The sequence below is a fragment of the Xiphias gladius genome, chromosome 16 (assembly GCF_016859285.1).
Source record: "Xiphias gladius isolate SHS-SW01 ecotype Sanya breed wild chromosome 16, ASM1685928v1, whole genome shotgun sequence".
Classification (NCBI taxonomy): domain Eukaryota; kingdom Metazoa; phylum Chordata; class Actinopteri; order Istiophoriformes; family Xiphiidae; genus Xiphias; species Xiphias gladius.
This window is the reverse complement of record NC_053415.1, coordinates 13,960,278-13,983,397: the sequence shown is the minus strand read 5'-3', so window position 1 is coordinate 13,983,397 and position 23,120 is coordinate 13,960,278. Positions and strand designations below refer to the sequence as shown.

General features: G+C 39.4%; 1 protein-coding gene across 5 annotated transcripts; it reads left to right on the top strand.

The window, feature by feature from the left end:
* Nucleotides 1–185: 185 nt before the first annotated feature.
* Nucleotides 186–23,050, top strand: cobll1b (cordon-bleu WH2 repeat protein-like 1b). Of its 5 annotated transcripts, XM_040148688.1 has the most exons (14): nucleotides 186–644; nucleotides 878–951; nucleotides 13,922–14,110; nucleotides 15,189–15,393; nucleotides 15,506–15,731; nucleotides 15,848–15,892; nucleotides 15,996–16,090; nucleotides 16,266–16,502; nucleotides 16,645–16,774; nucleotides 18,841–19,063; nucleotides 19,159–19,247; nucleotides 19,426–20,867; nucleotides 22,528–22,669; nucleotides 22,759–23,050. In XM_040148688.1, exons 1-13 carry the CDS (start codon nucleotides 642–644, stop codon nucleotides 22,639–22,641), a joined length of 3,072 nt encoding a protein of 1,023 aa, XP_040004622.1. In that variant the 5' UTR covers nucleotides 186–641; the 3' UTR covers nucleotides 22,642–22,669; nucleotides 22,759–23,050. The 5 variants fall into 5 exon arrangements, with proteins under 5 accessions (XP_040004622.1, XP_040004623.1, XP_040004626.1 ...); XM_040148689.1 differs by lacking the exon at nucleotides 878–951; XM_040148692.1 differs by lacking the exons at nucleotides 186–644; nucleotides 878–951 and adding an exon at nucleotides 6,840–6,859.
* The last annotated feature ends 70 nt before the right edge of the window (nucleotides 23,051–23,120 follow it).

Genomic DNA, 23,120 nt, shown 5'->3' with positions numbered 1-23,120 from the left:
ATATTGGGGTTTTTCTTTTGGGAATTAATCGTCTGTGTTAATTTTTAATATCCTGGATTATTTGTATCACACGGGGGGGCGGGTCGTGTCCATGTCCAGCCACACGATGTCACTGTAAACGCATAAACCATTTATTAAAAGGCGGGTCAAAACAACAACGCTGGTGTTCCGTTGTTACAGTTTATTTCACGAAAAATGAGCGAACCTACTTGTGTTGTTTTTCAAGACATGGTTGTGTTAGGTTGTGGCCCTGTGTGTTCCTGCAACGATGTAAACCTGGACACGATACCGTTATGCCCAATGCCTCATCAGGATCCTGGAGGGAAGGTAAACGAGATGTGAGAGACGCCCCACTTTCACAGCTCGGTGTTGCGATGCAGCGTCCTGGATGTACAGAGAAAAGTTGGCAGAGTTGTGTGCGGTGTCAGGGGGGGGAGAAATGATTTAGATACGTGCGATTGCATCGTTTGAAAAGAGAGATTAGACTGCAACGGGCCACGTTTGGGGCGCAAAAATACGGAATTTGAGCGGAACTGTGGATCATTTATCCAAACAAAAGCTGTGTGTAGTAGTCTACAACTAACGTTACCTTTTTGAAGACTGATGGAAGTTGACAACTGCTTCGGAAACCCGCTGCATTCATGGTAAGATGTGATTATTAAATACTTTTAATCTTAAACCATATTGATAGTGACCAGAAGGGAAAAAAAAACTTGACTGAAAAACCGATGACCTCATGTGGGAATCGCCCATATTTCAGTATTTGCGCGTTTTCATCACTTGGAAGCAGCAGGTTAGACCAGCCTTTACAACACCTAGTATGTAAACTGCTACTAAAATGAATTGTGCTTTTTGTTTGCATTTGACTACTCCGAAGGCTTTTGTTAAACCATTGAGTTTAGTCATGGATGAACACGGATCCCAGCCCCATCCAAGGAGCTCAGGTCTGAGGTATGTAACTGTCATTTGGATTACCAGCTGTCATTACTGTGAATTTTATTTGTCAGTGTTAGAGAGAAATCAGGCAGATTCTAATGGGGCCATGTGTATCCAGGTGCCTTTTTACTGTTAGAAATATTGATCATAGTTTAGCTATAACTGAGCCAAATCTCCATGGCCCTGACAGAATTGTTTGGAAAATGAAATTATAAAACAGATCAAGTATGAAAAATAGAAAGAAAGGCCTGGAAATGTAAGTGTTTGCTTTTATCATTGTGCACAAATATAATGTCACCAAAATCAGGTTCTTCCGCCGGTGAGTGGCTGACAACAACAATTGGAAGCAGGGAACCAGCTGTTTTCTGACCAAACTGGGCATGAGCATAATGCCACCTTTGTAAAAAAAAAATGCATCTTCAACTAACATTCCTTTCGCTCAGTACATCTCAGCGAAGTCACAGTTTTTGCAGACGTTTCGAACTTTGAACTCTCGTCATTTCCTGCTCTCAGAGTCTTACGGAGAAGTTGCCTTGACCATATGTAGAGGTCATGGGAAGTATTTTGCAGGCAAAACATTCTACCTTCTTTGTCTGTTGTGAGCCTGATGATCTTTTTTTCTTGTGAAAATCATGCATTCCCTGGGCTTGAAACTGATATTCTATAAAATAAGTGTTTGTCATGTCCATTAGTCGGGGGAAATCACAATAAAAAAGAGCTGTGAGTATATGACATGATGGAATTTCCCATCAGCTTTGGTTCAGGGACCAAGAGATGACGTCAGCTGCTTGTCTTCCAGTGGTTGGAATCATTAAAAAAGGGGAGCGAGTTTCCACAGCTTTTTTTTTTTTTTTAACAGAGTCACTGCTCACTCCTTTGGCATTCAGAGGAGATCTGCCGAGGTCTTGAGATTTAAATTAGAGGTGAGAATTGGAACATATGATAGTTTCCAATTCAGTATTCCATGAAAGCTAAGTTTCCAGTCCTCGCCTTCATTCTGTAATTTCCCTTTTGTAAAAATAGCATTTAGGCACATCATATACAGTTTACAAAAAAAAAAAAAAAAAAAATTCACCCTCTTGGTGTTACTTGTATTCATATTTCATAAGTATGTAATCTGGGAGCACTGCCACACTCCCTGGCAATGGGGAGCAGCAGACTACCTAAATCTCTCCGTGGTTTGACTGTTTTTTGGAAAAGTAAACCACACTCTTCCATAAGCTGCTCGGGTGTGGGTGAAGGCACATGTGCTGTGTCTTATTTGTGGCTTCTTATATTTGGAGCCAATAGACCAGCTGTCTCTCACTTTTTCAGTTGCAGTCATATGTGAAGATTTCATATGACCCCCCCAAGCTACGCTACATTTGTTATCCAAATACTCTGCCAGAATCACTGGGCTGGCTGTTCTTCAAGCGCTGATGTTGCTAGTATACTAACACACACATATATTATATTATTTAACATAGTCTTAACAACATTACTGAACATTGTTTCTTTCTTGTTTTATTTTTCGGGGTCAGTTCAAAACTCATCTCAAGAAACCTTTTAATGTAATCATTAGAATCACCAACCTTTTAGAAGCTTAACCATCCAGCAAGATACATTTTATTTTCTTTCTTTGTAACTTGTTTATGTTCAAGACGCATAATCATTTGTTCCTATCTACTCTAACAGTGCACTGCTTGGAGCTTGGAGCCCCGCTAATTGGACACACCTTAAACCATGATCTCACATGGCTGGCTTTCCTCAGGGCACAATGTGGAATTAGTTAAGGTATTGTGAATCCCCACAGCTGTTTAACAACGTGCAGGCAGTCCAAGGGCACAGCTGCTCACTTGAGTCTACAGATGAAACTCATGGGAAGATTGACTGGTCAAACTGAGATAGTTGAAGAAGATGGGCATGTGGAGTGGAAACACAGTGACCAAAGACAAGATAGACAAATCAAAGGGCCTTGAGTGGACTTAAGAATATTAGAGTATTTTCTCCTTGACATTATGCTCAGAGGCAAAAAGGCTGTCTTCATTCAGGAAAATATACAATTCGGTCTAAAGCATCCTGCCCTCCGAAAGCCCACACATATCCTCTGTGGTCAAAAAGCAAGATAAAGGATGTCATTCAAAGATATCCACCCACTAGAATTAGTAAAGCAAGAGGAAAATCAGCATTAAGGCCCAGCCAGCTTGCCCTGCTAATGAACTGCTGTGTCTTTGAATACTGGGATGTTTCATCTCATGGACCCTTTCTGCCTCACAGGGCTAAAACAGACAAAATGACCAACCACCAGGGAACAGGGAAGAATGGGTTGTCTTTGTTACCACACAGAAGCCAACGCATTGACCGTAAATACCATTGAATATTTGTCACTGGGCAGTTATGAGCATTATGAAACATAGTTAGTTGGTCATTATATCTAATTTTTCTTGTTATCTCCAAAGTAGACATTATGATTATGTATTTATATAATAGTAATGTTGTCCACAGCAACCTGTTTCAATAGATTTGCTGCACAGATCCTGCCTGTATACTGGCTAAATAGACTGGAAGTCTTGGGCCCTCTTTGTGTCTGTTATGCACTCAGCCAGGGCATAACAGTTGGATGCCTCCCACTCTCAGCCTGTGTAACATGACCTAACATGAATAAGTCCTTTGTGTGCTCTCAATAGGAACTTTTATGTATCTCCAAAAACATTCAAATGTTTTATGTGACAAAGGAACAAATTGCCTTGATTTGCATGACCTTCACTATCAGTGTTTGTCTTGTTTAGATGAGATACTATATGTGCAGAAAAGGCCTAGCCAGCCATGTCTGGCTTCGGTTGAGTTTACTACAAGTCTGTTTAACAAGACCTTGACAAGCTGTCTAACAATTATCCAGCCAATGAAAAATCATGACGCCAAGCTTAAACCAATATTAGGACAATAAATAGTAGATATAAAATGGGAAATTGCACACCTTGAGAAGGTTCTCTCAATGGCACTACATCAGTGCACATGTTCATATTGTTGTATCCACCCAGATGTTTGTGCACATGGGTATTACAGCACTGGTCCCTGTGGTGAATTTAGCATAATGTCAGATGGTAATGAACTGATATAGTGAACTTTCATCATCATCTCCTAACATACAGTGTAGCAAGATTATTAACCACGGCATGACACAAAATCAAACACCGGCCAGCAGTTTCAGTGTGCACATTCACGCTGACCTCAAGCATTAGAAATTGAACGAAGAAGAGCAACTTTGCATTAAAGATCGGGTCACCTTGTTTTTGTTCCAGCTGTATTTCATTATGTATCATGCCTCTAAGGTGCTCCTTTTGGTGGAAACGTAAGAATCTAGTTAATGCCATACAGAGGAAAAGAAATGCATAAAATCGTTTACTGCTAAATATAAGTCATGAATATGCCACTCGTTTTTTTTTCAGAGAGAAAGTTGAAGGAAAGGTGCAAAAGCGCCTCTTCTGACCATGACATTGACAGATCAGGACTGCGCTGTGTTGTTCTTGCCTTGAGATTGCATGTGAGAAATGGGTGTAACCCTAGTGACATTAAGATAAAATGTGGAGTCTTCTTTTTGTACTCCAGATCTCAAGCATTGTGCAACACTCAATATTCTATTTACACTAGTAGTTATGAAAGAAGACACTGAATGCGCCTGTTTTAATGTAGAATCACTGTGTGCACACTCACTTTAGAAACCTCAGTTCATGTGATCTGCATGAAGGGAGAGCATGCTGGTGTGCCTTTGAAAGATGCCCTGCCGTAGACAATGCTGCATTGTTTGAGATGAAAGAACACAGTTTGATAGTTATAATTATGACTCAAGGGGGAGCTTTCTCTCTCAAGTTATGTTATCTAAATTTTGGTCTCACTTAAAAAAGGCACGCATTTGGTCAAATCACCAGGGGTTTTTCTGGACATGTTATTCAAACTATGCAGGAGTATTATGGGTATGTGGAAAAGAGTGCCTGCAAACCGAAACAGCTTCTGCCAAGTTTACTTTCTTGACAGGTTTATTAAATTCAAAGTAGTTTATTTTTGCAAAAACAGAGACTGAAACACACATTGTGTTCTTTCCTTTGTGTCACACTTTTTTCTTTTTTCTTTGCAGAACCAGGGTTTGTTGTGCAGCAATGTTTAGAGAAGAAATATTTGAGCTGCTCTGAGATAAGGTGAGGGTAATGTACCATGGCAGACCCCAGTTCACAGACTAGAATGACATGGGGCATTGTATAGGGAACTAAGAGATCACCTCATATAATCTTAAACCTTACTGGCGGGAAGACATAACTGGCCTGCTAGTTTACTCTGGCTCTGCTGTAAAATTAGGCACTTTATAACATATAGTGCAAGAGTGAGCACCACAGGGAGCAGTGACAGTGATTGAAAATGAGGCAGATGATGAAAAACCGATATTACATCCTGCATTGAAAAGCTAATAATGTCACAAGATTGGTCCTTTAAATATTTAACAGAATTCTACATAATGCTGTTAAGGACGCCCAGAGAGATTGAGTTTAACCAGGCATGTGCTGGAAAATGCTGTGGGAAAAAGTTTTTGTTTTGCCTGCAATAATAAACAATACACATAGGAAGTGGGAAGTTCTCATAGGGTCCCTTTGCTCTTTTTATACTTAATCTCTTTCTATCCCACACTGCTTAAGATAATGATAATGGCCTTTCCAGACCCTCTTTAAAAAGAGTTTACTCTGAGTGACCTCTCACCAAGTTACCAGCTGTGGCTCAGGGGATCCCCTCCCCCCCCTCCACATCCGTGTAACTCCTTAGCTCCACCCCTCCAGCCCCTCCTACACACACTAACATCTCCAGTGACCACTTAACCTCCTTATCATCTGATGGTAGATGGTGCTGGTGTTTGTAGAATGGGACGCACATTCTTAAGTGAAAGTGTAGGGCTGCTGATAAAGGCCCGGTAGTCAGCACTTATTTCGTAATGGAAAGTCAAATTTATTGCATCCGTACCAGACAGTGTACAGTTTGCTAAACAAAGCCATAGCTTTTAAATGGCATCAAACACTTAAGTCAGATCTATAGAAACAATACCCATTATGTAGGTTATAGGGTTCAGGACAATAACTATGAGACTTTATTGATTCAATGTAATGCTTTGTAATATAGGAAGGTCACAAAAGGCTACTAATGTTGGTCGAAGCCAAGGTGACAGCCTCCTGCTTATGGTTGCAAAGTCTGTTGCAGTCATTTTTGTGTAGATCAGAGAAGGGAATCAGCGATAAAGCAGTTTATGCAGTGAATAATCAAAGTTTAAAATAAACTTATATATATATATATATATATATATGCATTTAAAATAAGTCTGTCATTCCACAGCCCATCACAGAATGATACATGTCCCCATTTTAGACTGAATGCTTTTTTGAATTTAATCTGATGATGATGAAAACATCAGAAAAACCTCCAAAGGCAGTGCTTTCCCTGGCTGTACCTTTTAAGTACAAGGTGCTGAAAACCTCTTTTGACAGCTTTTATTAATAATTGTACTTGTCTGCTTTCATGAATATCTGTGTTGACTTTAGTATTTTATTATTCACCTTGAGAGTTTTACGTCTGCATTCTTGAGGTTAAGAAAATTAGGAAAAATAATGAGAACATCGTAATCCAAACGTGAGGCTCGTCGGTGTTCACGCGGAGGAACTGCATTCTGTTAGGAAATGATGTGTTTCATGCCTTTGCTTGTCAGAAACACTTTCATTGTTGTAATGCTCAAACGACAAGATTTCTAACATGATTTTGGAGTGAGTCAGTTCTGCAGAAGTAAGGTGTGGTTTCGAAAAGCTGGCGGTGTTTTTCATAATGAAAAGCAAACACAGGAGAAGAACCTGATTAAATTAGGGAGTGGAGAGGATTCCAAGACTCTGAGAAGACGATAATGGAGATAAGAGTAAGTCTAACTCTCCTTTTACTCTAATAATCACATCATCACAAGCATGAACAGAATTAAGCCTCATTCATGATTAAAACTCATGATAATTCCGGCTGTTTACTCTAGTCTTTATCCGAGGTACCATTGTGAGTCCACATGCTGCAGTGTGTGCCAGTGCACTGTTGCTCCACTGGCCCCACCCACAGGTTCTTGTCCGCACAGGGAGGCAAAGCTGCTTACCTTTCTGCTCATGACCGCGGGGGGAGTGCTACTGACACACTGTGCGCCGGAGCTTTCAGAGACGCGGTGAGGGGGGCCGACGGGATTTGGTTAGAGGAGACAGATTTCTGATGTCACAGCTTGGGCGTGGCATTAAGGTGGGCCTTATCGAGCTATACTGATAAAGTTTAGTCTGTCTAAATACTCATGGGAGATGCACAGCAGAATGGAAATAATTTGAGCGGAGACAACCTTAGACAAAGTGGTAAGAGTATGGAATGAAATGTTGGCAAAGTGAGAGGAAAAGCAGGTCTGTCACACCTGCTCTCCAAATTTCTGGTTCTCATTGTTATGTCTATAGTATTATCTTTACAGCACAGCTGTGCTGTCACTGACTTCCTCTGAGAGTGCTGTACAGGACCTTGAATTATGTTGTTCTATTTTTTTTTGTCATTCAGACTGTCAACTGTCTTTGTGTTTTGACTTTAAGAGGAGGGTGTGTTGGACTTGTTGCAGTCTGGCATGTTTGAGCCTGTACATTTGACTGTACAGCTTGCTAGTAAACTACTGCTGGTAGAGTTCTGGGAGTGTTTTGGTCATTGGAGGATTGAATTGTTGTTCTTGTTTCTTAAAATAATTGGGGTTTGAAAGTGTGACTGAGCAAAAGGACCCTTTTTGAAAACTTGTTTGTTTCTTTGTACATGAACCCAACATGTACACGAATTCCCCAAGGGGCTATCCTGCTACTCATTTTTGCTAATCCTTGACCTTCTCAGAACCTCAAAGGAAAGTTACATTTCTCCCAGGGCTTTGGTATAGTTTCTTCTCTGGGCTGCTCCCACTTGATCATTGTTACATTTGATCCAGGATTTGCCTGAAGGGAATTTAATTTATTGGTTGGAAAAAAACAAATAGAAGTGACTGAAATGTTTCTGGTAAAACTCATGCCAGCTGGAAAAGTGTAATGAGTAATGGAATCTTGAATATTCCTTTGTTCAGCTGGTTGATTCCTGCTGATATTACAATTTTTTCATTTTTGATTACTTATTAGAAATGGCTGACATGTATTTCCTTCATTCTCCAAGCTTTCTCTCTCTCTCTCTCTCTCCCCCCTCTCTTTCTTTGTCATTCTGTCTTTTTTCACACATACGCGCAGAAATATTTGAAGTGTTTTTACACATAAGCAGCATCTGGCAGCATCTGGACTTGCTGGCCTTTTGTTTTCCTTCATCATTTTGAGGTTTGTCAGTAGGGATTTAGCTAAAGCCTAATCAAGCATATTGAACTTTTGAAGGCTTATGGCCTTTTCCTGCCCGTCTCAAGTTATGTAGCACATTGTTGTCAGGTGTGAGGCACAACGGCAGACATCTGTTTTAACTGTTGCACATATTCAAATCACAAATCGAAGGCTGGCTGCAGTTAAACCAATCATAGCAGACCATCATAGCACGCATGATATATTAATTATAAGGGATATTTGAGTCCATTTGTTTGCACTACTGAAGTTCACAAGAGTATTGTATGATGAAACAGCACCAAATAGCACAATGACAACAGGCCTGTTATTTCCTGGTACACTGTGATCAGGTCTGTCAGGCATGTCCTCTGGTATTGAATGGGCTTGTTTGTGAGTGTCAGACCTCCCAGGGAAACCCTGTGAATGAAGCATCAGCACAGTCAAGCTTCAACACGTCTCCTCTCATTCAGCAACACATCCTGGGCTTCTGAAAAAAACACAGGCCTGGACGGCAAAAACAAACCAGCCTGTGTGTCCGTGTCTGTCACCAGCTCGAGGTGTCTTGATAAAATCACTGATGACACAGCTGTATAAACTGGACTGACCCTGAACCTGAGGCATGGGTATTGTGTATTTTTTTCCAAGCTAATTTATTGATTGTTTTTAATCGGGGCATTCACAGTCAAAATTCACATGGTACGTTTTTTTTTCCATTGAAAATCACATAAGAACCGTATTAATTAAGTAAATCTACTTACAAGTCCCAGTTTTAGACCATTTTTAAATTGTGTGCTAAAAGAAAGTTTAGACACAGTGCTAAAGGATTATAATCCCATTGCCAAATAAACAGCCAGAGCCATGAAATCAGGACTTTGTACCCAATAGAGACCACAGTGTAAATGTCTGTTTTAGCTAGTCTGTGTATTGACATTTGTGCAGGGAATTCATGGCATTCATGGTCATATTGCGGGTTCCACACTATCAGTGTCTGGTCTGTATATTATTATTTATCTAACACTCCCTTCCTTACTTTTCTGCACCCTTCTAAACTGTCCAGTTTGGGTTGAGAAGGGTTACTTTTCAACACATCAATTTTCTCCACAAGACATAAACATCTAAAGTACCGCAGCTGGCCCTTAGAGGTGGCAGTGTTACAATTACAGTGGTACAGTTACATCCCATACTACTGTATGATAGTGCTGGATAAAATTAGCAACATACTGACAGTTTAGCGTTTTTTAGAATGTTCAAACTCAGGGTGGAACTACAACCCTTCTCTGCATCTGTACACTCTGCAGATGTCACGTAAAATCAGCCTGCTTCATTATGCAGTTCCATATGGAGTGGAAATGTTGTGTGGCAGTCTCTTATGTTGAATCATTTGGGGACGTATTTACACAGCAGATATCATGGCAATACTGCCATGGGTGAGTTTGGGGCCATTGAGATTAAAAACAGAGCCAATAATTAGAGATTGCAAGATTACATACAGAGAAAAAACACAAACAGATGCAGATTTGAGGCTCAGCTTGTCCAAGCTGTGACACGCATTTGAATATCAGTTTGGAAACATGGATGGTGGCCAATTTGAATTTCAGATTTGTGCAAATATAGAGAAAATTTATTTGCAAAAAATGTCAGTCTGAATACACCTCTGGGGAGCATGAGCATGTTAAGTAAGTTTTATGGTGATTTATAGATTTTTGACTACACCTGCAAGACACTGGACTGCATTGATTTTTCAGGCCAAAATCCAAACAATTAGAGATCAAAATGGTTTAAAGACATTTTTTAATCTAATCTATTCAGTCGATTGGTGATCCTTGGCGAATCCCTTTGTTGCATGTTAGCTATTCTTTTCTCTAACTGAGGAACTACAGTCTTTAATAAATGAAAATGGATGGCTAAATAAAAAAACTGGCCAAAACGTTGAATAGAGATACATCAATACTACATCAGTATTGATATATACTACCTTCAGCAGTCCAGCACCTAACTGGGACAGGTTTTGCTAGGTTTATTCAGCCAGATAGAGGTATTTACTCATAGCTTCAGTCATCCAGATGTCACATCTTCGTTGATCGATTTTCAGCCTTTGGAAGACGGATGAATTCCAAATCAAGCTGACAGAACACACAGAGCCCTGAAAATGGATATATCAAGAAAACCTGACCTATAACGTAGTTATGGCTAACGTGTCAGCTGACTTCTTGGAGTTTTATGCCACATGATGTTCAGTCCATTACTCAATTCTAACATGAGTTTGTTTGAACTCTAAATTCACTTTTTCTCCAGCAACTCTTGTTTGTCTTCAGCAGCTGGTTGCTAACCTTATCTGCTATCTCATTGGCAGTAGGTTTATTTTATCTTGTGCAGTAATACACTCTGTGATGTCCTAATATACACAATAATGGGTGACACCTCTTCGTGTATTCTAATTTACTTAAAGGATTCCTTTGTGATAGGTCAGTCAGTCTAACTTCTTGTTTTGCAGCAAACATCTCGAAAATTGTACTGATCTGACCCACCACACCTTATTGCTGTTCACAGTCTCTCAGGCATCATGAAGCTAGGACTATTATTATCTCCACCAAGGAGGTTATTTTTTCCACGGTGTCTGTTAGTTGGTTTTTTTGTCAGCAGGATTACGCAAAACGTATAGAACCGATTTACACCGAACTTGGTGGAGGGATGGGGCATTGGCCAGGGAAGAACCCATTACATTTTGGGGCAGATCCTGATAATTTACTATGAATTTGAATTTTTTTCCATAAAGTCTGGTCTATGTTGTTTGACATCACACTTATACATTACAAAAGTCTTTGTTGCATTTCTTAAGTTTTATTGGTACAATCCGATTTAGTAAATCTCTAGTTTGAAACTAGCTGGTCACTAAGAAGTTAGGAAGGACTTTGCACACAATCTAATTTAATTGGATTTAGGAATAGCTGGTGATACCCTATCCTGGGATTCCCAAGTGTAATGAGGTCTGTAGTTGGAACCTCTTGTGTGGTTCTCTTAGCATCTGTTCCTTTCAGTTTATTTTTCAAGAAAGATTGAAGCTTGTTACTGTCACACACACCCCAGACCTGAATCAACAAAAATAGACAGTTCACAACTCATGGCAGTATTTCGGTTTGCTGGTTACTGTCTGCACTAGATCATGTGGTTTCATTTATCCCAGCTACTGGTAGCTCAAGCATGAACAGATAAACAAGTGTATTTCTGCTGTGTCCCTCTGCTTACTGCTTGTTTGTTTTGCTGTTGCTGCCTCAGCTCTTCTTGCAATTTCTCAAATTATTGAGTATCCTCCTCTGTACTGCCTGTAGTCTGGCTGACCTCTGATCAGCTAAAACAGTAGTTGTTTGAGAAATAGCAGACAATAATGCAAGAAAAAAAAAAATCTGAAATTTATAGATATGACTGATGTTGTGTTTGACATTGTTAAACAGTGAACTGAGTGATGGAAGTTTTGTTAGTGACTATCACTTGTTCCCTTTTTTTGTTCATTTTAAAAGAGAAGTAATGAGTCTTACTGGAGAATTTTAGTAACAAATACAAGATGGCAGACAAATTCAGTCTGTTGTTAATAGTGAATAATTTCAGACAGATCCTGAGCCTTGGAGGTCGAAGCTAGCTGTAGTTACCTTAGGAATAACATGCTATAGCTACCAGATTCTGTGGGTACAGCTGGTTTGCTAAACACTCACTTCTTTCAAACCCCACAGAATTAGAAGATGTATGTGTGAGCTTTTCCTTTCAAACTTGTAGGCCTCAATGTCATCCCTTTGATTTTTCACAGCACACCCTGATGCAGAATGATTTATGAACATGGTATGTAGCAACTAGTCCACATGACAGGGACATGAATAATGTCTAGACTGGCAAAGTTCCCCTTCAAGACCAGAAAAAGTCACCATTAAAGTTGTATCAGGATACTTTGATAATGAGTTTCCTTTCCTGGTAGTATACAGTAGCCTATCACAATCATATTGGTAGTATAGTATATTTCCCAGCTCCAATTAATTAATTATTGGCATAAGGTGGTTCCAGTTTAGACATTTGTGTTAAAATGTGTAACTGATCTGATCTAGGCAGAATGCCTCCTCTTTGAAAATACCATTTCAACAACCATGACTCAGACAACAATGTACATTGTACATTGTGGCTTGTGGGATTGTGCTGACGTAATTTTTCCTTTTATAACGTATGATATACAGTATTGAAAATACTCTATACTGACCTCATGATGAGAATACAGTCTCTACAGACTATGGTACCTTTGAATGAAAATTATGTGTGTGTGTGTGTGTGTGTGTGTGTGTGTGTGTGTGTGTTGTCATAGTCATTGTGTTTAAGGACAGCCGCCCCCATAGCAAGACTAATAATCCTTCGCTAGACGTGCCTCATTGGAGCTTGCGACCTTGCATTGCTCGGATTCCTCTGTTTGAATAAGCAGTGCCCCCACGTGAGACTTTGCAGGCTATAATTCAGGGGAATGGGTCTGCAAAACCTTTTTTTTTTTTTTTTCTCTTCTCTATGTATACGCTGAATAAATGGAGGGACACTTGAATGTTTCTAAAGTTATGGATACCTTGGCTCACTGAACCACTTGATTGGAATTACAGTACAATAATGTGACGTTGACTGAGTTGATGTGATCTTGTGTTTACTTTGTTTTGTTTTTTTTAACATCTACAGCTTTTCATATCAAGTGAGTGGTAACACAAAACAATATGGGTTACAGCTAATCTTTAAACATTATAATGATGACCCCATTCAAATCAATGACAATCATGACAGCAGGTTTTATTATTACGTGAAATAGAATTATTGGAAATAGAATGCATAACACATTTATCACGTATTACTGTCTAACAGGTGACCGCTGATAGAAAATCTTGGGACATCACTGGCAGAGTACATAAAAAGTATTGGCCTACGATCTTTTTTTTTTTTGTTGCATACCTGGTCAGTCTGTAACTCTCACATGACTGCTACTGCTCTCCCACACTTTATTGACACAGTTTCCAGGAATGTCAAGCCTAGACAAACACTCAAAAGTGCACAAGTACAAAACTGAAATGTGTTATTCATAGAAAAAACAAAAAATCCTAGCTGGACGAAGTAATGTTCAGTAATGCATGGGGTTTTGTCGCTACATAAAAAGGAATATATATACACTTCACTGTAAAACCATTTTCACCACAACTTACACTTACAGTGTCTACACTTACTGAAACTGAAGTCTCTATCTTGCGTCTTATTATCCGTCTTTCTCACGTCTGTCAATTCACAGCCTTCCGGCTCAATGAGTATATCTGTCCTCTTGGTTGTCTTGTGACTTGTTTGCAAAGTGGACTTGAGCTCTTTCATGTAATAGCTTCACTGCTTCCTAAAACCTGAGGGGGGAAAAAAAGGATTCCTCTTCATGCTGTCTGGTGTACTTTGATTTTCAATGAGGTTATTATTGTCTGAGACAGCAGAAACCATTTTAATGTTTTTCTTGTTGAAAATAAACACACATACATAAAGTGTTCATTTGTTGCATTAAAGCAATGGTAGGACTTTTTACAAATGCTGAAGCAACTGATTATAATTTACACTTTGTTGTCCAAATACAGGGTGTCGACCAAAAGCAAGGCACCATCCCCGCCAGCACTAAAGAAGCTGGATTCCCCAGGTTTCTCTCAGTGGTACCCAGGAAACCCTCATTTAACCATGGACCACAAAGAGAACCTTATGGATAAAGACCTCTCTCTCGTCGTGGTTTTGCCTGGTGGAATAGAAAAGATGACCACAGTCCATGGCAGGTACAGTTAGATCACTGAATCTAAATCAGTATTTCACAATCACGATGTGTGCAGTTTAAATGCATATAGTTGCAACACTACATCATGTGACTGATTTCAGAATAAGTCATCACATTAAATTCAGTTCCAGTCAGATTGAGTTAGATAGGTGGAGTCTCTGAATATGTGGTTTTAGTTAATATGTATACATAGAGCAAAATGGATTGCATGACTTTATTTTTGTTCTTTCATCAAATGATGAGTAAGATTTAATCAAATTTTGTATTCTCAAACTCAAACTCTAACGGATTTTCTCATGTCTGGATGCTACATTGCAATAAAGACACATTCGAATCCTTCTTTTAAAGACTTGAATTGGGACTGCAGCAAAAAGTTGTGTAGAACAAAGTCTGCATGTCCTTCTGCGAGTTTACTTACTCACACAGCTCGGTCTTTCCATCAACAGAGTTTACTTAAGATATCATTATCTTTCTCACAATGCACACAGTTTACAAACATGCTTTCATAGGTATCTTTTGCAACTTGGCTTCTTGGGAAATGACTGAGACCAGTCCAATATAAAAGGATTAAGCACTGAATTCTTCACCTTCTTTTCTCCCTCTAAACCTGTTCTAAGTGCCTGCACAATGGAATAATGCTTTATTTTGAGGATTAAGTTTAAGGCATTACGTTTTTAAGTGTATTATCAGTGTCAGGAAAGATTCATGCTGCTACTGCTGGTACTGTATCTTACTGTAAATTTGCTTTGTAATGTCTCCACACATTCTGCACAGTTTCTTTACATTTAAAAATTTTTTTAAGATGAATGAATATACCAGACTATGAAATCAGCAGTCTTTTCTTCAAAGCAACCTTCAGACTATTCTCAAATCAAAGGACAGAGTGAAGTGACAAGCCAGAAAATTTTCATGCCAATTTTCAAATCATATGTCAAATCATTTGTATATTTTTTTGATTTCAAAATTGCTTTGATCGGAGTTCTATAATATGCATTGTGTAACTGGCACTTAACCAAATTTCACTCTACGTCTTCCCTCTTACGTCCAACAAATACATTTTTTTCCTCCATATCTTTCAGCAAACCCCTAATGGATCTATTAGTGACACTTTGTGCAAAGTATCACCTGAACCCATCGAGCCACACCTTAGAACTGGTCACCGCCAACAGGAACAACATCAAGCTCAAGCCCAACGCTCTCATAGGAACTTTAGATGCAGAGAAGATTATACTTAAACCTAAAGGGGAAGATAAAAATAAGAAGACAAGTCCTCAGATGCCTGAGGTATGTTAAACACATTAGACACCCTGCTGGCAACTTACAGTAAACACCACTTTTTTGCTGTTTATGTTGAGTAAAAAGATTTTTTATCAATGTTACATCTTGTATTCTCCAGGCAACTGTTCGGATGGTGATAAACTACAAAAAGACCCAGAAAACTATACTACGAGTCAGTCCCCGAGTTCCATTGGCTGAACTCTTACCAGCAATATGTGAGAAATGTGAATTTGACATTGAGACTACAGTTCTATTGAGAGATGTTCAATCACTGTCCCCTTTGGACTTGTCAGGTTCTCTTAATGATTATGCAATAAGGGAGGTTTATGCAAGAGACACAAAAGGTAAATACCAATGTATTACTACATTACATACTGTACTGCATCAGCTCACTTGTCGTGTGTTATTGTTGTATATACCACTTGTTCTGTGCTAAATCTCATGCCTGTCGGTTCTGCAGGACAACCTGCTTCTCCAGCGTGTCCAGCCTCACCAACTCCTGCTGGTAGTTCTGCTTGTAAACTGTACCATTGATATTAATAGACCTGTGATATTTCTATAATGATGACTAATGATATCTTAAAATGTTTTTTTTTTTTTTTTTCCAGGGACAGTCACGCCGGGCAAAGATAAAAATCAGAAGGAGAAGGAAAACAAAGGCCTCTTCAGCATGTTCAGAAAAAGCAAGAAAAACTCTGAGCAGGTAATGCAGTATTTTTTGATGCACTGCCTATGCAAAGATACAGCTTTATTAGAAAGTAACTTTAAACAGTCAGAGGGAGGTTTGTTTACTTTGGTTTGTCATTGGTTGACGTGCACTGTGTTGTTTGGGAACAGTCCTCTTATCATTTTCTGATTGGATGTTTGTTCTTTTAAAGGCAACGACAGCCAGCGCCCCAGCTTCTCCAGTGCTTGTGAGCAAGCCTAGACCACTCAGCATGGCCCTACCTAGCACAAATTTTCCTCCGCTCGGCTCCCCCACGATCCCCACCGATGCACCAAAGAAGAGACGTGCACCCCAACCCCCAATCCTTGTGTCTCAGAGCTGCTCCTTGGACCTCAGCACTCACAGGAGACTCAACTCTGAACCTAACCCCCAATTGGAAAGTGACCAGGTGAGTGGACTTAATATTACGACAGAAGCTCTTACATATCAGCATAGCTTTGAACACTTGGCTGTAATGGTAGAATGACAGTCGTAAGATTTCAATGTTTAGGTGCATTGAGTATGTAACCTCATTAAATCTTGTTATGCAGATGGCTGGTTTAAGTCGTGGGTCCTCGGCAGAGTCTTCATTGAAAAGAACCAAACGCAAGGCTCCCCCACCTCCAACATCCCCTAGTGCTGTTGTCCAAGAAATGGTTCCTCTAGATGAAAATTTGCAAGGTATGTCTTTGTTTACATTTGTGTCTGTTTATCAGTGTTTTCATGTAAGAGCTTTCATTATCACTCACGCAGCGGGTTGTTTGGTCATTTTTTTTAATCTAACAAATCTAAATTATTTCACTGCTGAGTTGAATATAAAATATTGCCTGAAGTGTGATGTTTTGTCATGTGTTCTTTGGCCTCAAAGACAAAGACAGGGCTTTTTAAACTTTGCAGCCTGAGTCTAGACTTTTTTATGTGATTTGACTCTTGTGCCTCCTAGTGGTCGTTATGGAACAGTGCTTCATTTTAAAGCACTTACTATAGCCCTGTAAGGAGACATGGTCATTGTGGTGGTGAGAGCGTGGAAATTGTCAATCTAAATAGGTTTTATGTTTAACTCTATAGGTTCTTCTTCACCTGTGAATAAGAATTTGTGCTACACTGGTCCTGCCAGCATGTTCTCTTTTCATTCATTTAGTGCTCTAGCACTTAAGCTTTGGTCAAAAACCAGGAAAAACTTTAGTTTTTCTGGTCTCTGATTACTCTCTACTTTTTTTATCTACATGCGTTGACATACTTGAGACAGGCTTTATGGTGTATTGTCTCTTCTTTTTTCAATATATAGACTGACTTTATCTAATTAAAATCAAGTCTTGCTTATTCAGATATCTGTGAAATGTCTAAAACTCCAAAACCACAATCAATTATAAAGTTGTCTCAGACGTTTGGACCCCACTGTATGTTCAAAACATACAGTTTCTGAGAGGCTTGTTTTTGCTGTATCCCAAAATACTGTGGGTCTGAATTCTGTTTAGTTTTCTTTGGTTGAGTATAATTAACTTGCTTTGAAAAACTTTCCTGTGATTGTGTAGACACATCTGACCCTCACTGTATTGCCCTGTGACGGAAACTCCACCCATCCTGTATACAGAGCAATTTAAGCAAAAACTATGAATATTTAGGAATATTTTTAACTCAGGTTTGATAAACATCTTATTCAATTGATTTTATTTTTTGTATTGCTAAAGTGATAAATATGATCTAGTGCACTTACACCCTTAAACTGAGTTGTATCTGGGTTTTTTTTTAATGGGTCAGTACAAAATAATGGAAAAAAAAAAGTTCTGGTGATGTTGTCTAGCCATTGTAGCCATTCAAATAGTTTTGGTTTTATTTTCTGAGGTTGTGAGATCTCTACCGCCAACCTAAAACAACAGAGGTGACTGGAAGGTTGTTTGTGGTGCTCACAGCATTACATTCCATAGCGCCTGTTTTTCCATAGCGCCTGTTTTTTTTTTCTGTTTTTTTTCTCATTAATACAAAATACAACAGCAAGATCTGGATTGTTTTCTTTACCCGTTTATACTTGTACTATGTTGTTTCATCAGAAACTAGAGAAGTATCTACCCGACCTCATTAGTAGAAAGTGTAGTCATAGACATTTTACAACTCCTGTCTCCGTGCATACTCCACCGTTTCTGTCCTCCCATTGATTTTTCAAACACTGAGTTCACAGAGAAAGATTACTTCCTCCGCTGTTTCCCTAACAGCCCCGTGCAGCTCAGTAGATATAGAGATCAGAGGCTGAGAGCAGTGAGTTTTGTTTAAGTAGCCTTGAAATTCCTTTTGCTCTCTGCTCCTCTGTGATGCATTTCCTTGAAGTACTAAATTAAGAACCAGACAAGAGGGAATGAGATGCAAAGGATTATGAAGGTGAATTCATTCATCAGAAGAACCTTTTTTAGTTGGAATAGGTGTATGTGTAAAACCATGAGATAAATATGCTGGATGCTTAGTTTTTCATACTTAAGGTTGGAAAATATCACAATAAAACAAAACAAATATAATAACTTAAAACAGTTTTTCAATTTTTGCCAATTGAGAAAAAGATTTCATAACATTTTCAAAAATCACATTAACAATTGTTTATACATGACAGTCAATACATGCCCTTGCCAAAAGAGATTAATGTGATGTGGGATACTCCACTGATCATTTAGCAACACTTCCCTCATAATGCAACTTTCGTTACAGTAAATTAGAGTAATTTTTGACTGACTGCCTCTATGATGATGTTTTTAAAGGGGGTGCAGCTGCTAACACACTGGAGGAGATTATGGAGCAGGAGGAGACAACTCCTTCTGTAATGTCTGCAGCTACTAGTGACACCCAGGGAGAGGACAGCAGCCTCAGCATGTCAGCCGATGTTTCATTACATTCCCCGTCCCCAGATACTGAGATACTGAGCGCAATGTCAATGGAGGGCAGTGGGGAAGATCGGTCTTGTGATCTGTCCTCAGATGGCAAGTACGAACTCTAGTGAGACTAATCAAGGCTGAGCCATGTTTTTCCTTTAGCAGTAGCAATACTTTTAATTCTTTATGTTTGCATGATTTTTACAGTCAACTGCAGAGCACAGTGAATGATTCTGCAACTCTCAGTGATGAGAGGACAACTGTTGGCACAGACTCATCTGAACTGGCAGATACAGGTGGGTTTGCTTTTGGATTAAAGTGGTATCTTCATACCCATTCTGCAGATATGTTGCAAAGATGCCTACTAGTATATGCTTTAAACTTAGCCTTAGCGTGCTAAGTCAGTGTCTTTTAGCTTCTCAAATAAAGTCAATGCACTTGTCTCACATGAAAAATGCTTTTGGTCCTGTATAGATGGTGGTCGGCGTCAAGTTGAAAATGTAAGCCAACAGCCAATCTGTGAAGGGTCTACAACTGAAGGTGTTGAAGGTGATTGCATTACTGTACCCAGCAGCCTCCCTCAGCCTGTAATAGAGGATGCAGAAGCACAGGCCTCTGTTCAGGCAAACACTGAAACCCTTTCGGAGAGGATTGACAGATTGGAGAGCCCAGTGGCCCTCAGCACATCACATCCCACTGGAGAGGATGCACAAGTGCAAACAGATTTCACACAACTCCCTGTGCCTCCACAACAAGACATGGACAAAGTTCTCTCTGCAGCTAATGCATCTGCCTTTGAATCAGCAGGGAAGAAAGATATCGCCATCTTGATGGACGAGCTGGACCCACCTGACCTCGAAAAACAAGCCTTATCCCACACCTCAGACACCTCATCATGCCAAGACTCAACACCAAGTGCCCCTACCACAACAAAGGCTCCATGTATTTATGCTACAGACTCTGAGCCAAAGGCCAAGCCTTCCAATGAGCTGACAAGGGACTATATCCCCAAGGTGGGGATGACAACGTACACTATTGTGCCTCAGAAATCTCTAGAGAAACTAAGATATTTTGAAGTTGCTCTGACACTGGAGACGCCTCCTGTAGCTCCAGAAGAGGGACTTAATATTGGTTCTCTTCAGCTGGAGGAGAGCACAGCATCAAGGGGACAGATGGAGGTCTCAAAGGAAAACAGAGAGCTGCACTCTACCATATCCAGGGAAGACTTACTGACTAGCACTGCTACTACCCAAGACACTGTTAATGGAAGTATACCTGAATCTACTTATTCCTCATCACCAACATGTTTATTTAAAGCAGATGACAAGATGTCATCCTCTGCTAATAGGGCATCTCAAGCAGGTTCAAAAGCAGAGGTCAAGGAGACGAAAATTCCACCCGCAACTAAACCTAAGCCTGGTTCTTTCCGCTTGGCACAGCACAAAAAAACACCTGGGTATTATGTAACTTCGGCAGCAGAGAAGAGTCTTGGTGCCAGTTCTGGCTCTGGCCAGAGGGAGGCTCACGGAAGTGCAGAGAGAGCAATGTTACCACCCCCTCCTCTTCCGACTCCTGTGCAGTGTCAAGAGGAGACGACAGAGGCCACTAATGTCCAGCTGAGCCCCAAAGGGGGTGACAAGAATGTAGCCATCATGCAAATGACTAGGCAAAGCAGTTTGCCATGTAAAGAGCCGAGTGTGGGGTTAAGCTTGGAAAAATTAAGAAGCTTTGCAGCCCCTAGGCCCTATTCTCCTGCAACCCCATCCCTCTTTGCCCAGGCAGTGTCCTCTGCTGTGAAAAGGACCCAGTCCTTATCCTGTGGTCCAAAGTCACCTCACTCGCCTGTTTCACCACCGTTCCCTCCAAAAACAAGTCGCCTACCAGTCTTAGAGTCAAAAGGATTGTCTAAGCTCAAGGTGAGTGCTGATTAGAATAGAGTACTTTAAGCATTCAATTTTCTAAATAAAGAGGAAAGCAGCTAAGGACTGTTTTCTACTAATGAGACCACTGTATCTGGTCATAGCTTTTTTAATACTTTAAACAATGATAATACACTGATATATTAATGCTTGAGTAGAAGAGCATTCTACTCTGCTGATTAAAAGCAATTTTTTGGTTAAAAAAAAAAAAAAAGAGCTAAATAGAAGTGGACACGAGGGTCTATTATCTCACTACTGCCTAGTTTGTTTGAAACTAAAACCACTTTTGCAACTGCTCTGGTGCTGCTTTTTGGTGCTGTCTCAGCCACTTACACTGTGACCACTGGTGAGTTATTGACTATCATGAACATTATTCAGTCTCTGAAGTAGCAAAATACTTTGTAATAGTTCCTGTGACTTAATGAATTTGAATCATCCCAGGATTAAATATAAACAGACTTCTCCCGAGGTCAGCCTATTCCCAAGTAATTTGAAAGGTAATAGCATTGGGCTTTCAGTGGTTTTACCTTTTTGAATTTTTATTTTGTTAAGTTCATTTGAAATTAAGGATGAAGAAGGTTATGGTGCATCAATTTGTCTTTTAGTAATTTATAGAGTATTTCAGAGAATAATAAAAGAGAAACAGGGTGAGAGGTGGCAGTTCCTCCAGACGAAGAGGAGATGAGGAGCACCGTCCGCTGACAACAAATAACTGAAAAATAATTCAACCACTTTTCTTATTTTTAATTATTTCTGCACAGTATTCCACACAGAATAGACTGAGTGGTTAAGGCTGTATACCTCATAGCCGATTGCTATCTGAGCTTTAGGGACAGTCAGAAGAACCGTCACAGTTGTGACTGTAGACGACATTATAATCCACAATTCTGTGTAGGAAAAAAATACAGAATTCAATTTTCTAGTATGTCTTCTTAAATTGTGGTAAACATATGACGTTGCCTGTCACACCTAGTATTCATTGTATATTTTTAGGTCATGAAAAAAGAGAACAAAATTAGTTAACTATTTTGTTAGGCTTTCAAGATTTTGGGGTTTTTTATCAATTACCATGCTCATATATTATTAATGACTTTACATTTGACATTGTTCATGTTCAAAGTAGATTTTGTATCCTGAGTGCCCGGACTGATTGATGATCTACAATCCTTTATTGTTTGCTTAGGAATCTTTGAATTTCAGGACTAACTCTAGTGCATGCCATGCAGATCAATGTAAAACCGAGGTCATTTCTGAATTTATACACTGATGGTATCTCCGTGTGCTTTTTGTACGAAATATCCTGGATAAAAAGTTTTCACTCTGTCAAAAAAACACAACATTCCCGAGTGCAATGCTGATGATATGGTTTGTCCAAGAATTTTCCATAATGTGTGCAGGTCAGGAAATAGTTCACATAGTCTAAACAAAAGAAGAGAATTGTTGAGTCATGATATAATGCAGCTGTGCCTGTAGGTCACATCTTGACCTGTAGAAATACTGCATTTACCTTTGTTAGACCTGACATAGTTTTTTTTATTGGCTCTTAGAATACATGGAAAAAGACACTGCAGCCTAGTTTCTTTTTGCCTCTTTATGTTGTCTGGCACAGTAAGTCTTCAGTGACTGCATACATTGTGTCTCTTTTTTAACATCACAGGACGGTGAAAACAGAGAGTGGGATAGTGACAAAGACTCCATTCTGCAGGGAGTTGAGGGAGAGCCACCATCTTTTAGTGGAATTGCTCAAATGGAAGGAGAGAGCAGTCCATAGCAATTCTCCTGTCAATCTATCATCTACTGTAAGAAAAATCCAATGCATTTCATTTTGATATTATATAAATGCATACACAACACATGCATTAAATATTATGTTCTTTTTTTCTTCCAGGAGGAGCTTATCCTGTCTACTTTGAGTTCTCTAGAACCATTTATCTCACAACACAGAAGTAGAAACCGTCTTTTGTTTTACCTCTTTTTGGTAATCTCCAACAGTGTACATAAAATGATGTATTTTGATCATTAATAATTGCTGTACTTTCATTTACTTCTCACAAGTCATTAAGTAATATCCCCGCATATTTTATTGCTTTGCTTTCATTTTGTGTGATAAGTATCTTGCATTTAATGCCTTACTGTTGTGAGTGAACGAGATCATTAAATGAGAACACATCTATAAATTATTCGACTGATTTCCAGAGTTGTAATATTATTGGGTTTATTGGGAAAATGGATTATCTAAATAATACTGGA

Bases quoted from the DNA above. Each gene is read 5' to 3' on its own strand.
- cobll1b (XM_040148688.1), top strand. The intron at 15,732-15,847 runs GTAAATACCAAT...TCGGTTCTGCAG, and splicing joins TTATGCAAGAGACACAAAAG to GACAACCTGCTTCTCCAGCG. The intron at 16,091-16,265 runs GTAATGCAGTAT...GTTCTTTTAAAG, and splicing joins GCAAGAAAAACTCTGAGCAG to GCAACGACAGCCAGCGCCCC.